Source organism: Amia ocellicauda, chromosome 5 (genome assembly GCF_036373705.1).
Source record: "Amia ocellicauda isolate fAmiCal2 chromosome 5, fAmiCal2.hap1, whole genome shotgun sequence".
Classification (NCBI taxonomy): Eukaryota; Metazoa; Chordata; class Actinopteri; order Amiiformes; family Amiidae; genus Amia; species Amia ocellicauda.
In genome coordinates this window covers 40,986,808-41,002,673 of record NC_089854.1, presented here as the reverse complement: position 1 = coordinate 41,002,673, position 15,866 = coordinate 40,986,808, and the positions used below count along the sequence as shown (strand labels likewise).

The following is a 15,866-nucleotide window of genomic DNA, read 5'->3' as shown; positions in this document are numbered from 1 at the left end:
TTGTTAACTACAGTTTCATGAATGCATTCCCATGAATTTACGTGTTTGTGATTTCCCATGTGTTTATGTATTGATTCAACTGGAAGCACTGTTTGGATTGAGCCCACAGGCTTGTTGCATGTGGAGAGAATGTACAGTAAAGCTCAATATATAGTGACATAAAGCTCAATATATAGGGATTTCTTTCATTCTTGTTCCATAGTAAACCAAATAGACTATCTCATCAGACTAATTTAATTTTAGGCCAATTTTCTTACTACTTTATCAGTAGGTAGTTAATATTTCTTATTATATTCCTTCCAAAAGTATATGTTCTTTGGACTAAACCTGGGGAAGAGCAGATGTGTTTGCTGGCTTATGACAGCGGATGTCTGTTTTTTCCATTCTATTTTTTAAGACCCAAGGAACAGCCAAATGTTTCTTAAATTGGCATATTATAACAACTTTTTCATTAAATAAATATCAAGTTTTCATGGGAATTATCTACTATTAATATCATTGCCTTTCGAGTTAACAGTTAAGTATGCCAGAAGATAGTTCACATACATACCTCAATGTGTTACTAATTTAAGCATTTTTACGTCTTGGTGACAGGAGGATGATTCTGACTGTGGTGGGGTCTCTGGTTTGAGCCCGTCACTGTGGCCCATGGTAGGAATACAGCTTGTGCTACTTTGGCTCCTAACTGGATCAAAACATTACCCGTCATGACCTCAGAAACAATAACTGAGCCCAATACTGCATACATTTCAAGATCCTGCCAAATTTTGTTTCTGAAAATTATACATCGATGGGGAAAAGAAAAAACTCAAATTCGCCCAACCCAGGAAGCAAAAAGACTGGTTCTATCCACGTCTAGGTCTAACCCAGTCTGGGGAAGCTTGATGAAATCCCCGAAAATGAAGATTGAACCATCAGAAGCCGAATGTTCCCACAAAAGACGGCGCTGTGAACTGTCTGACCCTTTCCTGGAAACGTGAGGGGAAAAGCAACTCCATGTAATGTTGTGGTTTGTCGGTGAGCTTCTCTGTCAAAAACTTATACTGCCAGACATTTGAAATTCATGACTACTGAAATTCATGAAGTGTTGCCCCTAGCCATTGTTTCTTAGTATTTTGTGTTGGCTTGATTGTTTATTTTGAAGGGTTTGGCATGTCTCACTATCGAGCCACTGTGTGAGTTAAAACATGCTTTACGGTGCACTGCAGTCGGAAGGATTTTTATTCTTTTTTTTAATGTGCAAAGCTGTGTTAAATAGTGAGGTGACGCCACATTCTCTTGGTTGTATTGCTCATTTACATATTACGGGTGCTAATGATTTGTCCGGATCAAGTCTTGCGTTTTTTTTTTTAATGAAAATTATCTAATCAAACCATATGAAGTTCATTCACATTTTCACTGACTGACCTCCCACATTTCCAGAGATAATTAAATATGTATTTCTGTTTGAAAGAAATAGAAATGAAAATGACTGACTGTCATAGGCATTTTTCTCACCTCATCAAGCATTTAAACCAGTGATATTGACTATTTCAAACATCGTATTCACTCTTGAGTTTTAGATTTCAGATAAGATCACAAGAAAAAAATACATCAGTGACAACTATGAAAGATCCTAAAAGGTCTGTCTTGTTTAATCATGCCAAAGGGGATACATCCATCTCTTCTTCTGCTGCATTGGCATATGTCAATTATTTGCAATACAACCTACATATAGAGAGTTAGCCAAACCTTTTTATAATGCTATGCTTGTTCTGATATTCATTTTCTTTCTTGTTATTTTTTGGGCTACAATGTTTTATTTTTTTTTGCATGATTCTGCTTTTTTAGTTTTTTTTATTTTATTTGCACTTGTTTTGATTGTAAATCTTGTTCTCGCAAAAGGACTGCTAGGTTGAAAATGACATTTGAGAAGTGACGAGTACATACATCTTGTGTATGTCTTGCTTTCTTTTGTGCAAGTAGCTGTATAATTTCCTGTGCACAAAGAGAGACAACATTCTACCTTTGCAAGCAGATTCTACTGTATGTGTAAAACCTTCCATTTTCAGGAGGAGGTGCAAGCCCTTCTTCTATTGGCTCAGCTTGTTTGCAGTGATTAGTGAAGAGATTGTGAATTTACCATATTTGTGAAAATATTTTTCAATTCTGACACCAATCAAATATAAATATTACATTTTGCTGGGCTTAAATAAGAGGTGTGTTGATACTAATAAGAAAAAGAGGAATGAAAACAAACAACACAGAGCAACATTTTCTAGAGAAAGCAACAACATACAAAAGCATTATTTTGTTGCACATCAACACCAGTTTAAGTACTGTTCAAAACTACAACAGGAATGAAATACCTTTCTTTAAGACTAAACACACCTAAAGTGTCATTGCTGTTCACACAACATGTTCTCATCTTGAGTGACCGGTCTCTATCTGTTGTTCATAAATCTCGCTTACTGGTTTATTGGCATTTCGAATGTGCAATCACTGATGAAAATCAAATCAAAAATCTAAAAATCAAAAAATAAAACTCACACTCGATTAGCGTTCAACCCATAGACCCATACTCTATTTCATTTGCAAAGCTTGAAAGACTTTAACTTGACTGCCGCTATTTAATTTTGAATGATCTCGTCCATTCATAAAGGAAATTACTCTTTTTCTTACGTACCAATATAATCACTAGATGATTCTCCAGTGTTTTATCCATTAACATTCACATAAATAAAAAATCTATTAGAATTGAATCATATGTCACAAAGTGATTGACAAAACTCCATCTACAAGGGTTTTATAAGATTGGTTTTTTTTTTAAAGATGTACAATTATCTAACATCGCTTTAGGTTTTGGATGCATAGACATTTTAATGGGCAGTCTTTTTATAGCCAGGCCAATCCAAATCAACACTTTGACCCACCAGCCAATTACATATATAAATATGTAGAAGAAAGTATCCGTCAAACAGTCATCAGGTATTTGACATAATTTGTGACTGGCAGATGGGTCAAAGTTTCGATTTGGTCTGAACCTCAGTGACAGCTCATGTTGTCATAGATACCACCTCAAACCAGCAAGTAACTCCTTCCTGTTTTAAAATGTACTTGTTGTGGTTTATGGTCTATTATATGAGCATTTTGAATGCCATTCATAATTAGTGTACAATCCAAGACATTAAATGCCATTTTCTAGCATATCTTTGTAACGATTTGACGCAGAATTGCAAAAGTGTAATATAAGCTGACTTTTAATCAGTAGAAACAGTTTATGGTCCATAATTAAAAAGATTGCCCCATCACATGCATTTGAATTTTGCACTTCCGTACTTAACATTGTACTTTCGAGTTTGAAAAAACTGTTTTTTTAACTTTAAACCTGAAAACAGTTTTGTCATGTGACTTTCAAAGTGTATCATTCATAAACATTTCGGTTGACTTTTTTCGGTAACATTTTCATTGGTATTTGTCAATGATGGTGTCTGACTAACTTGCTAGTCAATACTGCAAATTAATCTTCAACATTTACAGAAAAGTTTCAGTTCAGGGAATAGTTGAGTACAATGGAAAATGTTGCATGTGGGGTGCAATTGAAACTTGATTTCATTACATGCACTTCAGAGATCCAGGTCTCCCCTGAAATACCTTAAAAATTCTCAGTAAGTAAATTATTTTTATAAGATATTCCATCACCATCAGACAGACAACCCATCACTTTTTTTTCAGTTATTTATTACTTTATTACTTATGACTAGCTGTCCTTAGGCGATGTTCCAGCAAAACATACATTTATAGAATAAGTCATCCTGTCATCATCAAGTGATCCTACCATCATATATTTTCTAAAGTATCTCAATTATGTGCCATAGGATTTTTCAGAGATCTGTGTATGGAAACCTAAAATAGAAAATGAAATGTAAGGAGGAGTCACGGGTCCAACATAAAGGCATATTTTGATGACATTACGCCCTGGCTGCATGGCTTAACACCAGTGACAGACAATGAGAATATAATCTTTATACTCCTATTTAGGTATTAAATTTGCAAAAGTATAATACAGTGAATATTGAAGCCTTTGTTTTTGACTATCGATCAGCACTACTGCCGTTTTCCTGAGAGACAGCATTTGATTTTTAGGTTGGTATTTATGGGGGGGGAAAAATCATTATGCAAGTGAAACTAATCCTTGAAAAGTGGAAACATCATTAAAGCTCAAACTATTTGCATAAATGGTGTGTCTTTACTATTTGTTACTATGTACTTGAATGACAAGAAAGGGAAAAAATGCAGCTATGGTAATGAATACAAAGTTAGTGAAAGTTTTCAGAAAATGAAATGGAGCTTTTGGGAAATGGTGTTAAAATAGATATAAAGTATAACCTAGATTGAAGGCATTTTCATTCTGATACTCACCTAATCCAGATGCTGTCTCTTCAGGATCAGATATTGCGATGTAATTGGAAGTGTTTTTAATGCTGTCAATGCTCTTTGTGCAGATTGTCTGGGTCATGCTTTTTCTGGACTGTTTTCTTGAGATTGCTTGATGTGTGTTTAATTGGAGGGCCCCTTCACTGCGATGTGCAGGCAACTAACCGGCCACTCTTAATCTCCCTTGATTGTGCTTTAATACATTACACTTTTGTGGAACTTGACAAGCCTGAATCGATTTTTGTATAAAATTTGTACAATAATAATGTTATTAAACAGAAAAAAAACATGTTTATAATCCTAGAAATGTTGTGTTAATTATTGTGCAAATACAGTATATTCAGAATAAAAGTTTATCATTATTGTCTGTTAAAATGTCCTCTTCTTAACGTAGAGCCTTCGGTTTCTATGAAATAACAATGTCTAAACTGTAAATACAGATTGAACCATCCAAGTATCATTCCAATAATTCATTTCAGTCAAGATAAGTGTTGGAGTGCACCCAGGTTCCCAGATCTCAATTGAAAACAATAAATGAATCTGAGCTTTCTTGGAAAGGTCTGAAGTTCTAATTTACTCCAGTTGACATATTGCTGAGTTAGTGCTACAACATGGGCAGTTGGGATTTTGCAGCTCTGTTGGAAAGCTTTGGAGCTGAGGTCACAATCCCAACAACAACGTGTCTCTACTCTTATTGCAAGTGTGCTTGCATGGTATTTCATTGGCCATTAGATTACCATTATATGAGCATATTCAGAAAGCACTTAACACAAGTTATTGCTTGTATGTGAATTACATATATTTATATCATTTATATATTCTTTATATTTTGTTAGTGTCTTGCCTGTATGACTACATTTCAAAGAGCAGTAGTCCACAACTTTCCATGATGAAATGTAAGGAGTCGTAAAGCAACACATCACTTGATTCTGTAATGGTTAATAATGCTATATTTCAGCTTCAGCACATAAACAGAATCTTTAGGTTAATCAAATGATCTGTCCAGAGTTTGCAAGGTTAAAACAACATCCATCAATGCTCACCTTTCAGCGGTACATGAAGTGTTTAGTTTTTCTTTTCAACTGAATCTTTACAAGACGTATCTGGTGTTGAAATCTTCGTCTAGAAGTGTCTATCCCACATTAAAGCCTTGCTTATGAAGGAAACCATTCTTCATGATAATTTGGTCACAGATAACCGTGTAAAGTTTAATAGAACCATTACTGAAGTATGAATGCAGACTTTGAAAAGAGAATAAGTAAGATGATTTTAGGTTTTTCAAAATACCCCATATACTATAATTCTGCTCCTTTGCATCAAGTACAGTAACTCTATTCATTAATGGAGAGACAAAAGGAACAAAGACGGTATTTGCCGTTTTTGCAGTACAAATTACCGTGACCTTCAGAGTCATCAGATGACACTTTCTTGTTGCAGATTAAATGAAGAGTGACTGAGGATGACAATGTCAGTTTTAAACCTTATTAATGTATAATAAGACTTGGGGGGAGTTGCGGGGGAATCAATTTTAATAGCTATCTCATGCCACATGAGTCAGCTATGGCTCCTTACAAGATGAAAAAATCCATATGTATGACTACTGCTGCTGCATTATAAAAACATTGTTTAAATGTAATGTCGCTGTTCCTGTTGTTCATTATCTGCAGATTCTCTTGTGTTCCATCAATTATGTGTGTTCTTTTCATTGTTAACAAACATTATATTTGGGTTGAGTACAGATCATTGTAAAAGCAAATTTCTAGAAAAAAGAAATTCACTTGGAAGTTGTGGGGTAGGATATGTAGGTACATGAAAAACAAAACTACAAAATGTACTGCATTTTTATTTCCAGGCTATAAGGCAACAAAAGGTGAACATTGTGAAAGGGGGTGTAGACTTTCAATTGGCACTATATATATATATATATATATATATATATATATATATATATATATATATATATATATTGAAAAGGTATAATTATACTGATCTTTCAGAGTCCCTTTTTATATTGTAACACCGAGGAGGTGTTGCCACGGTGCGGGGCTCTTGAAATGGGCGGGGCCTCGGAAACAGACACAGGAACAGGGGCGTATGGTGCAAAAGTGCAGATTTAATAGTGCAGGAATATGAAAAAGCAGTACAATAAATGCCGAGTAACAGTTTTATATTCCAGAGATAATGTTGTACTTCAGGTCATGTGTATTTGTTCCTTAATAAACTCATCCAAATAAATGGCACTATTCTGAAAGCTACTGACCCAAATGTTCAGCTTTGTGGGGAAAAAGCATGATAGGTAATGTTTTGGCTGAATTAAAACCAAAAGCCAGTGAACTGAAATGACTGAAATATATTTTACTTCACACAATTCTTCCTTTCGCTAGAATTCATGACATTTTGGTGGTTTCGACAGTGCTACAGTTTTGCCCCGTTTGTTGTCTTTCTTAATTTAATTTTGATACACAGATAGTAAAGCTGCTGAGGGACTTGACAGTTTATACAAGGAGCCACAACACACCTACCACCACAAGCCTCCTGCAGTAAATTGCATTTTCACCAATGATAATGAATTCCGTCTCCCCATATAATTTTTATGCAGGCTATTAATCTTACATGGCATATGAGAGAGAACATGCATACTCATGGGTGCCTAGACATTTATCCTTCATTTGGCTGACCTGTACTCCAAGAACCACTAATTAGCCACCAGTTAACTTTTCTGTTCAGCTTTAGAGACAACTAATTCCCGTAAAGGTTTAAGGCCTCTAGGAAACAGACATGTTCTCGTCAGTGGCCCAGATTTCCGACACTCAGTGTTTATTCAGGCCTGCAAGAACATTGAGTTCAAGTTAAAGGAAGACATGTTCTTGTTTTTTGTTTGTTTGTTTCCGTTTTGTGTTTATTTATGGAATCTAAGACAGGGTAAAAGTCCAGCTATTATAATATTAGTTAGATCGCTCTGACCTTAATATCTAATGCTAATTCAGTGAGTCACTGTTCATACAAACTCTGTATAGTTTTATAGTTATAATATATACTAGTTTAACAATTATGAAACTAAATGAATCACAATGAATAACAGTTTCAAATGAAGGGTGTGAACACAATTTGGCCTTATTATACTGCGTCAATTTAATTTAAGGTAGTCTCTTTGGGAGGAAGAAAATCATTCTGTACCCCTGCTTGTCAATAATCATATTTTATCTTGCCCCTTATAGAAGTACTTTATGATATTTTTGGAATCAAGTTCTTTTTTTATTTTAAAATGTAGCTTCAGAAAATGTCTCCAAAGCTATAATGTATTGACTTGTTTAATTTCTGGAATGGTTATTTAGCCTGGTATATAACAATGGAAGATGACATTACATCCAGTAAATCATTCTTGCTCATTGTATTCCCTGTTGTTGTTGTGTTTTAATGATTACTTAACTGACACATAAACCGAAGTGTGGGTGGAGAAGTGGGAGGACGACTGCGGCGACTTCGGAGCATGGCAGGGGAGCAGAGGAGATCTCGAGATCTGGGAGGAATAACTCCTCCTCCTAGTCCAGTTCCAGTCCCTCCGTCCACTCTTCATCGATGGCGACTTCTCGGAGGCGTAATTCGTTCTCCCACTGCAGTTACGGTTACGGTATGCTTCTGATGCTTCTGGTCCTTCCTCTTCCATGGTGTTCTCCAGGAGGAACACATCTTCCTCCAACTCATCCTCAGGCAGTCCCTCTGGCATGGATTCCCAAAATGCCACCTTTTCCTCCCCTTCTGGCTTCGAGGACGTCAGCACCATCTCTCCCTCCAGCACTGGGAACATCTGCGGCTCCTCCCTCTTCTCACGGAGCTGTAGCGCCTCTTCCCTCTCGAACTGTAGGGTGCTTCACGGTCTTAACCTCCTCTAACACAGGGAGTGTCACCTCTATGCCTGCCCGCATTCTCCACCCAACGTGACAGTGTGGGGGGAGGTCCAGCACTGCCGGGGCTCTCAGGCGCGGTTTAAGGAACATGCAGATGAAGATGTGGGGAAATAAGTGTTGATTTATTATTTATAGTGTTCAAACCAAAAAGACGTATACAAAAACCCAAACAAAAACCTTGCTTCTAAACACTACACAAATAGTTATAATAAACACAAACACAGCTAATAGTCAAGTCCAATCCACAATCTGTCTCCATATGCCAAAATCCCAAATTCAAAAGTCGTTACTGTTGTTCACTCTTGCTCTCTTGTTCTCTCACTCTCTCGTATTTCAACACACCCTCCTCCCAGGCTGCCTTCCCACCAGGAAGTGGGAAGGTCATCGTGGGAAGAGCGAGTCAGGGGTTCAGAGAGGTACAGGGCCCTTCAAGATGGATACTCACCATACCACCCAGCGGGGCTTCACTGTATGTATGTGTTTTGTGTATTTATTTATGTATGTATTTATTTATATACAGACTGAAAGAATATAGAATCTGTTCTTAATTGATCTTGATTTAAAATTCATGAATAATGCTTCTAATAGTCCATTATCATTCACATTTTACCAGGATTAAACAGAAACCAACAAACAGCACTGCTGAGAGATTTCATATCAAACCAAATGTGAAAAATACAGATAGAAAAAAGTGTTTCCAGTAACTATATATTCTATGCAGATGCAAACTGGGCCCTGTATGAATATAAAAATGAATAATTTCCAGCTGGTGATTGATTTCTATTTAAAACAGGAAGTGATTCAAGCCAACACTTTCTCGAGTTTTAAAAACACAGCATGAGAAATCAGGACGGTGATGGATGAAAGTCATGGCTGGGGAGTATGAAATCAAAGGTAACCACCAGTGAAAGTAATAGTTCTCTGGTGATTGTGTTTGATTTTGTCTAGAAAACAATGCAAAGCAACAAATTAGATGCAGCCCTACTGCTTGTCTTGATGCTCACACCTTTTCATGTCAGCTTCATCATCACAAACTAATACAATAAATATCCCTTGAATATTCATTCTCACCCAGAGTACACAGGGAGTAAACAGAGTAAACACACAGGTGTTTAAAACATTGGTTAGAGCTTATAACTACAAAGCTTTACATGTAAACACCAGCTGCACAAAAGGTTTAATTTTTGAGATATTTATTGTGTGTGTGTGTGTGTGGATGTGCCAAGCTTCTGAAGTCATGATTAATCTATGGGTCATTCAACACAGTTAACGATCATCGCTTCAATCTAGTAGCAGCCATTTGTGTTTTCTCTTTAAAGACTCGGGTGTTGTTTGTGTGTTCTTTCAAGTTATCCGTCAGAAAAGTGATTCACGGAGGAATCGTAATGGAAAGATTTTGCAGATGTGCAATGGCTTGGTTCTTGAAAAGTAATCATGTGAACATTGCCAGAAATGGTTATGGTTTCAATTATAAAAACAAAATGCAAAACTGACTGATGCAGTTACACACAATCTCAAGGGTCTTAGGAAGGAGAAGGAGCCAGTCAGTTTGTACTTCATCTAAATAAAACTCTGTGAACTAAAAGTAAAAATATCAATATCTGTTTAGTTTAGTTTATTTAATACTGCCCACTTTTTTCTACATTCATCCAGTTCTAGGCTATGCTGCAATGTAAAATAAAACATGAAACTGTTACACCTAATTTAACAGGTTGAAAATACAATACAGTAGTTGCTTTAAACATCTCCTTTATTACAATATTCGGAAGGGGGGTGTAAATGATATAGGTATATAGGGATAGATAGATAGATACACATTCTGTTTTCCATTTTTTGAAATGGATGTCAGAAATGCTTTTAAAAGATTTTGAATTAAAATATACTTGTTTGTCTGTGTTGTCTTTTCAGAGTTTGCCAAACACTTATTTTATCTAGAGAATATGGTAATTGTCTATTTAAGTGTGTAAACCTTTTACTGCCACGCCACAGAAAAGTGGAATAAATTAATTAGCATCTTTACAGTTTTCTCTAAGCTCAATATATGTTCAACTCTCTGAAAAGATTCCATTGATAATAAGTATTGTTTAATTAACAAAATCAATAAATATCACAAAGGGTGTGAATAATTGCCACGAGAAACTGATGGTGAATGCATAAGATATTGCTACAGAAATTCACTTGACTTTCTATAAGTTAGGGATTGCAGTGTAGCTTTCAATACCATCCTAGTTTGGCATGATGTAGAAAGTAAAAAACAAATAAGAAAAAAAAAGTCACCAAATACCTCACAATAATTCAAATATGAGGTGCAGGCTCAATGGGTAACACCATGACTTTAGCAAAGGAGAATTAGATGTATACAATTTTGAATGGACAAAGGTGAAAACCAAAATGTACCTTCATTAAAGGAATATAGGTTCCCTCTGTCCTGATTTAGGACTGAAAAGGATTTTACATGAAAGGAGCACTCAATACATTTTCCAGTTGTACCAGTTGTATTTGGTAGAGCATTATGACTAAAGAGGATGTTTATTATTGAATTTGTGTGGGCATTTGACTTTGAGCAGTTCACATTTTCCTGAAGTATTGTCTTCTCGTGACTTGAAAGTAAGATGACTGAAGTATTGTGCAGAAGAACCACTACAAAGTAAAATTATATCAAACTTTCCCTAATTGCACAGAAAATCTGTGACACACTTGGATGGATTACTCAATGATGTCGGGGAATTTTTATTTTGCTGTTTGACGTAAGTTTGCAGATATGTGTAATATAAACAAATGCAGCTTGTTTACATGTAACAAAATTGAATGATCAAATTGACTTTTTACATATTGTCCCATATATCCTATATATATATTAGTTAAAATGATTTAAACTCTAGTGAATATTAATTGAAAACATATACTTATGCACATATAAATTATGTTGGATGTCATGGTTTCCAGATGTTTGTAGTATTAGTAAAAAGTAAAAGGATTAAGGAACAATGACCAGGAATTTCTTTAGAAAACCAAAAGCAGTGTGTGGGTAGCCTCATTTTGTACTGAAATATGTAGTTAGTAATATTCAGTTTACATAATGGCTATGAAGTACAGCTTAGATTCTTTCTGACAAAAAGCAGTTTGAATTCAATGTACTTTTTGAGACTCTGTTGAATTGTAACTGACAACATGTCTGATGAGTTTTGGAACAATCGGGTTTTGAAGTGTTGACAGAGTTCATTAATAACGCAACGCAGCCAAATTCTCTCTCTTCTACATTCTGTGTACCTACAGCAGACTTGCTTACAAAATGTGCAAATTGCTTGCAGATATTTGAATATTTGAAGCATCAGCATTTCTTATGTGCAGCAGTGACTAACACAACAGAGGATATAAGTAGGAAGCTTACTACACGTTTGTCAAAGATTTCTTTACACGATACCTTTGTTTACGATGTCTGAAATCATTACCACAACACAGCCAGCAGCTGTTTGTTTTAGCGTCGACATTTCCCTGTTTCTTGTCACTTACTGATTCATCTTGACCTCAGATTTGCTCTTCTTTCTTCTCTCAACAGCCCCCTAATGGTAAGCTCTCTTGGCCGCCCTTACAGGCAATCACTGGAGGGAGGTCAGACTGAAGGCCAGGTAATTTGCAGCAGATGAAACCCAACACCACTTGGAGGACTTGGCATGACAAATCAAAGCTGCAGGAAATCTATTCGCACCCTGAGGGTTTTCCTCTCTTGACATCGGACATAATAACACTAAAAGAAAAAGTGAATTACAAACGTTACCCTGCTGAGACTTAAAAAAAAGTGACTTGAGGGAAGGAACTGTAATTTACTCGTTTGCTTTCTGTCACAGATGTTAGGAGTTAATAAGCAACAAAGGTGTTAAGCTCCTCTACAGCTGCAACACCAGGCTATTGTGGCGTCTATATTATCCGTAGAGATGTTATGTTAATATGGTTTCCAGGCCTGGACCAAATATGATGAATTGTCAAAATAATGCAGATAATTTCTGTTTTACACTTTTTAAATGTTATGCCTTAATTGTGTCAAACATTATAATCATTGTTGGCGATTCTTTTGTTTTTTTTTTTAACTAGTCTCTCATGCTTTCCATGGGAAATAAAATTTTGAAAATAACACCTAATAATCTAGTGGAAAATATCAATATGTTGACCTGCAGTTGAAATTGTGAGTCTGGATGTAATGATCCCTGTGAAATTGCACTACATTCCAAAGCAAAATGTACACGGTTTGTGTGTAACACTCTTTTGAAACGAAGTTAGGAAATATCTCAACATCTGTCTCCCATTATTTCTTCGATAATGTGACACAAAGGGATTCCCTAACATGATGATCCGCAAGGCTTGTCATCGGAAACCTGGGGAGCACTATTGAAATTGTCCAGTTGTGTCTTAGTTGATGTTATATGTGTTCTGGATCATTCCTCAGGGGGAGAATGTTAACTTTTTATTTGAATTACAGTCATGTAAAATAATCTAGATAGATAGATGGATAGGTAGATTAATAGATATAGTGGCATTGGTTTAGACTTAGGCCAGTTCATTAGCTAACGCACATATAAGAGAACAATCACATGGCTAAAAGCATATGTTTCAGCAAGTTTAACTTTCTCCGTGGTGCATGTTATTTCTGTGCCATCAGGGAGAGAAATGGTAAATTAGAGCATCTGCTTACCACTATCAATCACGTTTCTGCTGATCGCACCCCTGTGGCTGACACTAAAATGACACTAAAAGTGTTGAAAAGATGACAGACCTCCATTCGCTAGTGGGGGAAGAACATGTTCCAGTAAAACAGGACTGACGACACCCACCTTGCGACTTGCTTTGTGCTCACAGTCTCTCCACACATCATCATTTCTTTCCATTAGCACTGTGACTCCTTTGAAAAGGTCGCAAGCCAATTACCCATGGCCAAGTTTGAGACATCCTATTCAACCACTGACATGACCTAGTGTTTGTTGCTTTTCACGATTATTTCTGCTCTTATACCCAATGTGTGTTCACAGGCTATTTTCATTTTGTCAGTCGACAACTTTCTATCTCATTATCGATGTATTTAAATGCATCAAAATAGAGCTAAAAAAACCTGTACTAATGTGATGCTAATACGCTAAGTTCTTTACACCCTTGACACATGAATGGTTTCAATTGTTACTGTCTTCCTTGATATACTTGATTATTTTATTTTCATGAACATTCCCTCCTGATAATAATAATGTAGGCAAATCAGATCATTCAAATAGGAAATGCTTTTTTGATTTGCTTAATTGGTCATTTTCCCTGAGATGTTGGAAGTGGCATAATGGCTTGTGTTGCACTTGGGCCGGCAAAGCTTTCTACTTTTATTGATGAACATTTGGTAATGGATCAAACAGTGAGCGGCCATTGTGATAACGTTGTGTAAGTATTATTTATTTATGCCTTTATTTTTATCCAAATGTTTCCACTTTGTATTCTACTATAACAAAGGAATCTGATGTAATTTTGTGTGAGATCTTGTCCCATGTGAAGAAGCAGTCAACTACTATTAACCCATTAAACTGATAGTTGAGCTGAGGGAGAAATTAGACATAACCAACTTGTCTTATATGATTCATGGTACTCTGAGCTGTCATTGGGGCGAGTAGGTCTCTGACACAATGTTAAGAAGCCGTTTTTAATCTTTTCGCAAGTAGGGGTACATGTGTGCATTTTCAATGTCTTGTGCACAACTGGAATAAGCCTCTATGGCTCGCTTGCTTTTAAGTGCTTGGCGGCTTCATTACACAGACACTTCCCCTGTTTCTGAAAAACCACAGACTTGGAAACCCGCTCTGACTGAAGATATGAAATTAAATCAAGTGTCTGTGATTTACTTTTGCGCATATTGTGTCAAATCCCCAGGAGAACATTTCTACCTGCCATTAATAGCAGAAGTGTGGATTCCTGAAAAATAATGATCCAATTCACAGTCCCTTGAGTCCATGTCTAAGCTCAGGAACACTTAGTAAAACAAAGACTATAGGCTTATACCTAAATGGGATTGTATCCAGCTGTATTTAGCATGGAATTAATGCCAGCGTGTGCAATTCCACTTCCAAATCACATTGAGAAGGCAAAACAACACAAAACTATAGAAATAGATTTGAACACATCCTGTCAGTAATTACACCAGAATGACAATTAAAATGAACATACTTTAAAGTAATAATATTGATTGCAAATATTCCTTTCATGTGACTGCCTAACCTGCGAGGGATCTGCTTTGTATTAAATGTTAAGTGCAAACACAATGTAGACATGAATACTGAAATGTGAATATTGTATTAATTGATTCACTTCCTACTTTTCTTTAACAACACCTTAAACTTGTTTGATATATTTGTAATTTGGGTATTAATGGAATTATGCAATGAATACTTTGCAATGTACAATCAGTAGGCGAGGGATGACTCAAACTGAAATAACAAAATTAACGCAAACTAAATCAGTGAAGCTACACAAATATAAGGTGGTTGATGACATCTGTATTTTAACTTATATGAAAAAGTATTGTCCTCCTCAAAAGAAGATATATGTTTTAACATAAATGTCTCGCATCAAGGTATCCTCCAAACACCACAAACAATTTATAATGTATGTATGTACTGACTGATTGATTTTTGTAAAGTATTTTAATTGTTCTATTTTTTCTTTTATTTTCTAATTGTCTTTTTTGATCATCGTATTGCATTGTCTCATTTCAGTGGGTTTCATTTTAAGTTGTTTCTGCCAAGTTCTTGCCATGTGTTGTGCTGCCATATTGGTTGATTCATTTTTATTTTGAATGATAATCTCTTGCAGTTGGTTATGAATCCTCTCATATTGCTCTCATCTACATAACTTTATTCTGTCACATCTCTGGCAGGCAATTCCATCACAAAAAACTGCAGTGTCCTTTATTAGAGGATATTTATTGCTGCAAATAATGCCTTCAAAACTTGTTATTATTATTAATCACTTTACATGTATGTTTATGTGCTAGAACAGATTTTGTTCATGTTTATTTTGTTTTATGTTTATCCCGGACCACAATACATCCCACATATAGATCCCTTTTGAAAGCTGTGACCGGGGCCTTAGGAAATGCTTTGTACCCTTTCTCAGAATTTGTAAATGTTTCCAGATATTAGATAAGAGTTCAGAGTAAGACAGCATTAATTGGGACTGTTTCTAATATTCCAGCACGTCATCCCTTTTTCAGTACGTCCACTTTTCTGTTTCTCTTTTTTCTTTCCACCCTGCTTATTTTGAAGTTTGATTTGGTGTCTGTAGGCACTTTTATTATGTTCAATGATTCTTCCTACTCTGAATAGCAAGTTCCATTGAGATCGCTTATTATGTGCCGGTAGATTCATAGAATACCATGTTGTACTAACATATGTAATATACATGTATACATATATTTAATCCCGCTTTATTGTACTGCTCATTTGTATGGTTCATATCTAAACAAAGCAATTCCAACCAGTCACGCAGCAAATCCCCTCGCTTATTGCCTTGATT

General features: G+C 35.8%; 1 protein-coding gene across 5 annotated transcripts in view; it reads left to right on the top strand.

The window, feature by feature from the left end:
• Window positions 1-4,778, top strand: part of LOC136750280 (voltage-dependent calcium channel subunit alpha-2/delta-1) — a 189,315-nt gene extending 184,537 nt beyond the window's left edge. For all 5 annotated transcript variants that reach the window (XM_066705221.1, XM_066705220.1, XM_066705219.1 and 2 more), the window contains one exon: window positions 595-4,778. In XM_066705221.1, coding sequence (XP_066561318.1) covers window positions 595-711 — 117 coding nt within the window. In that variant the 3' untranslated portion in view covers window positions 712-4,778. The remainder of the gene's footprint in view (window positions 1-594) is intronic.
• Window positions 4,779-15,866: the final 11,088 nt, after the last annotated feature.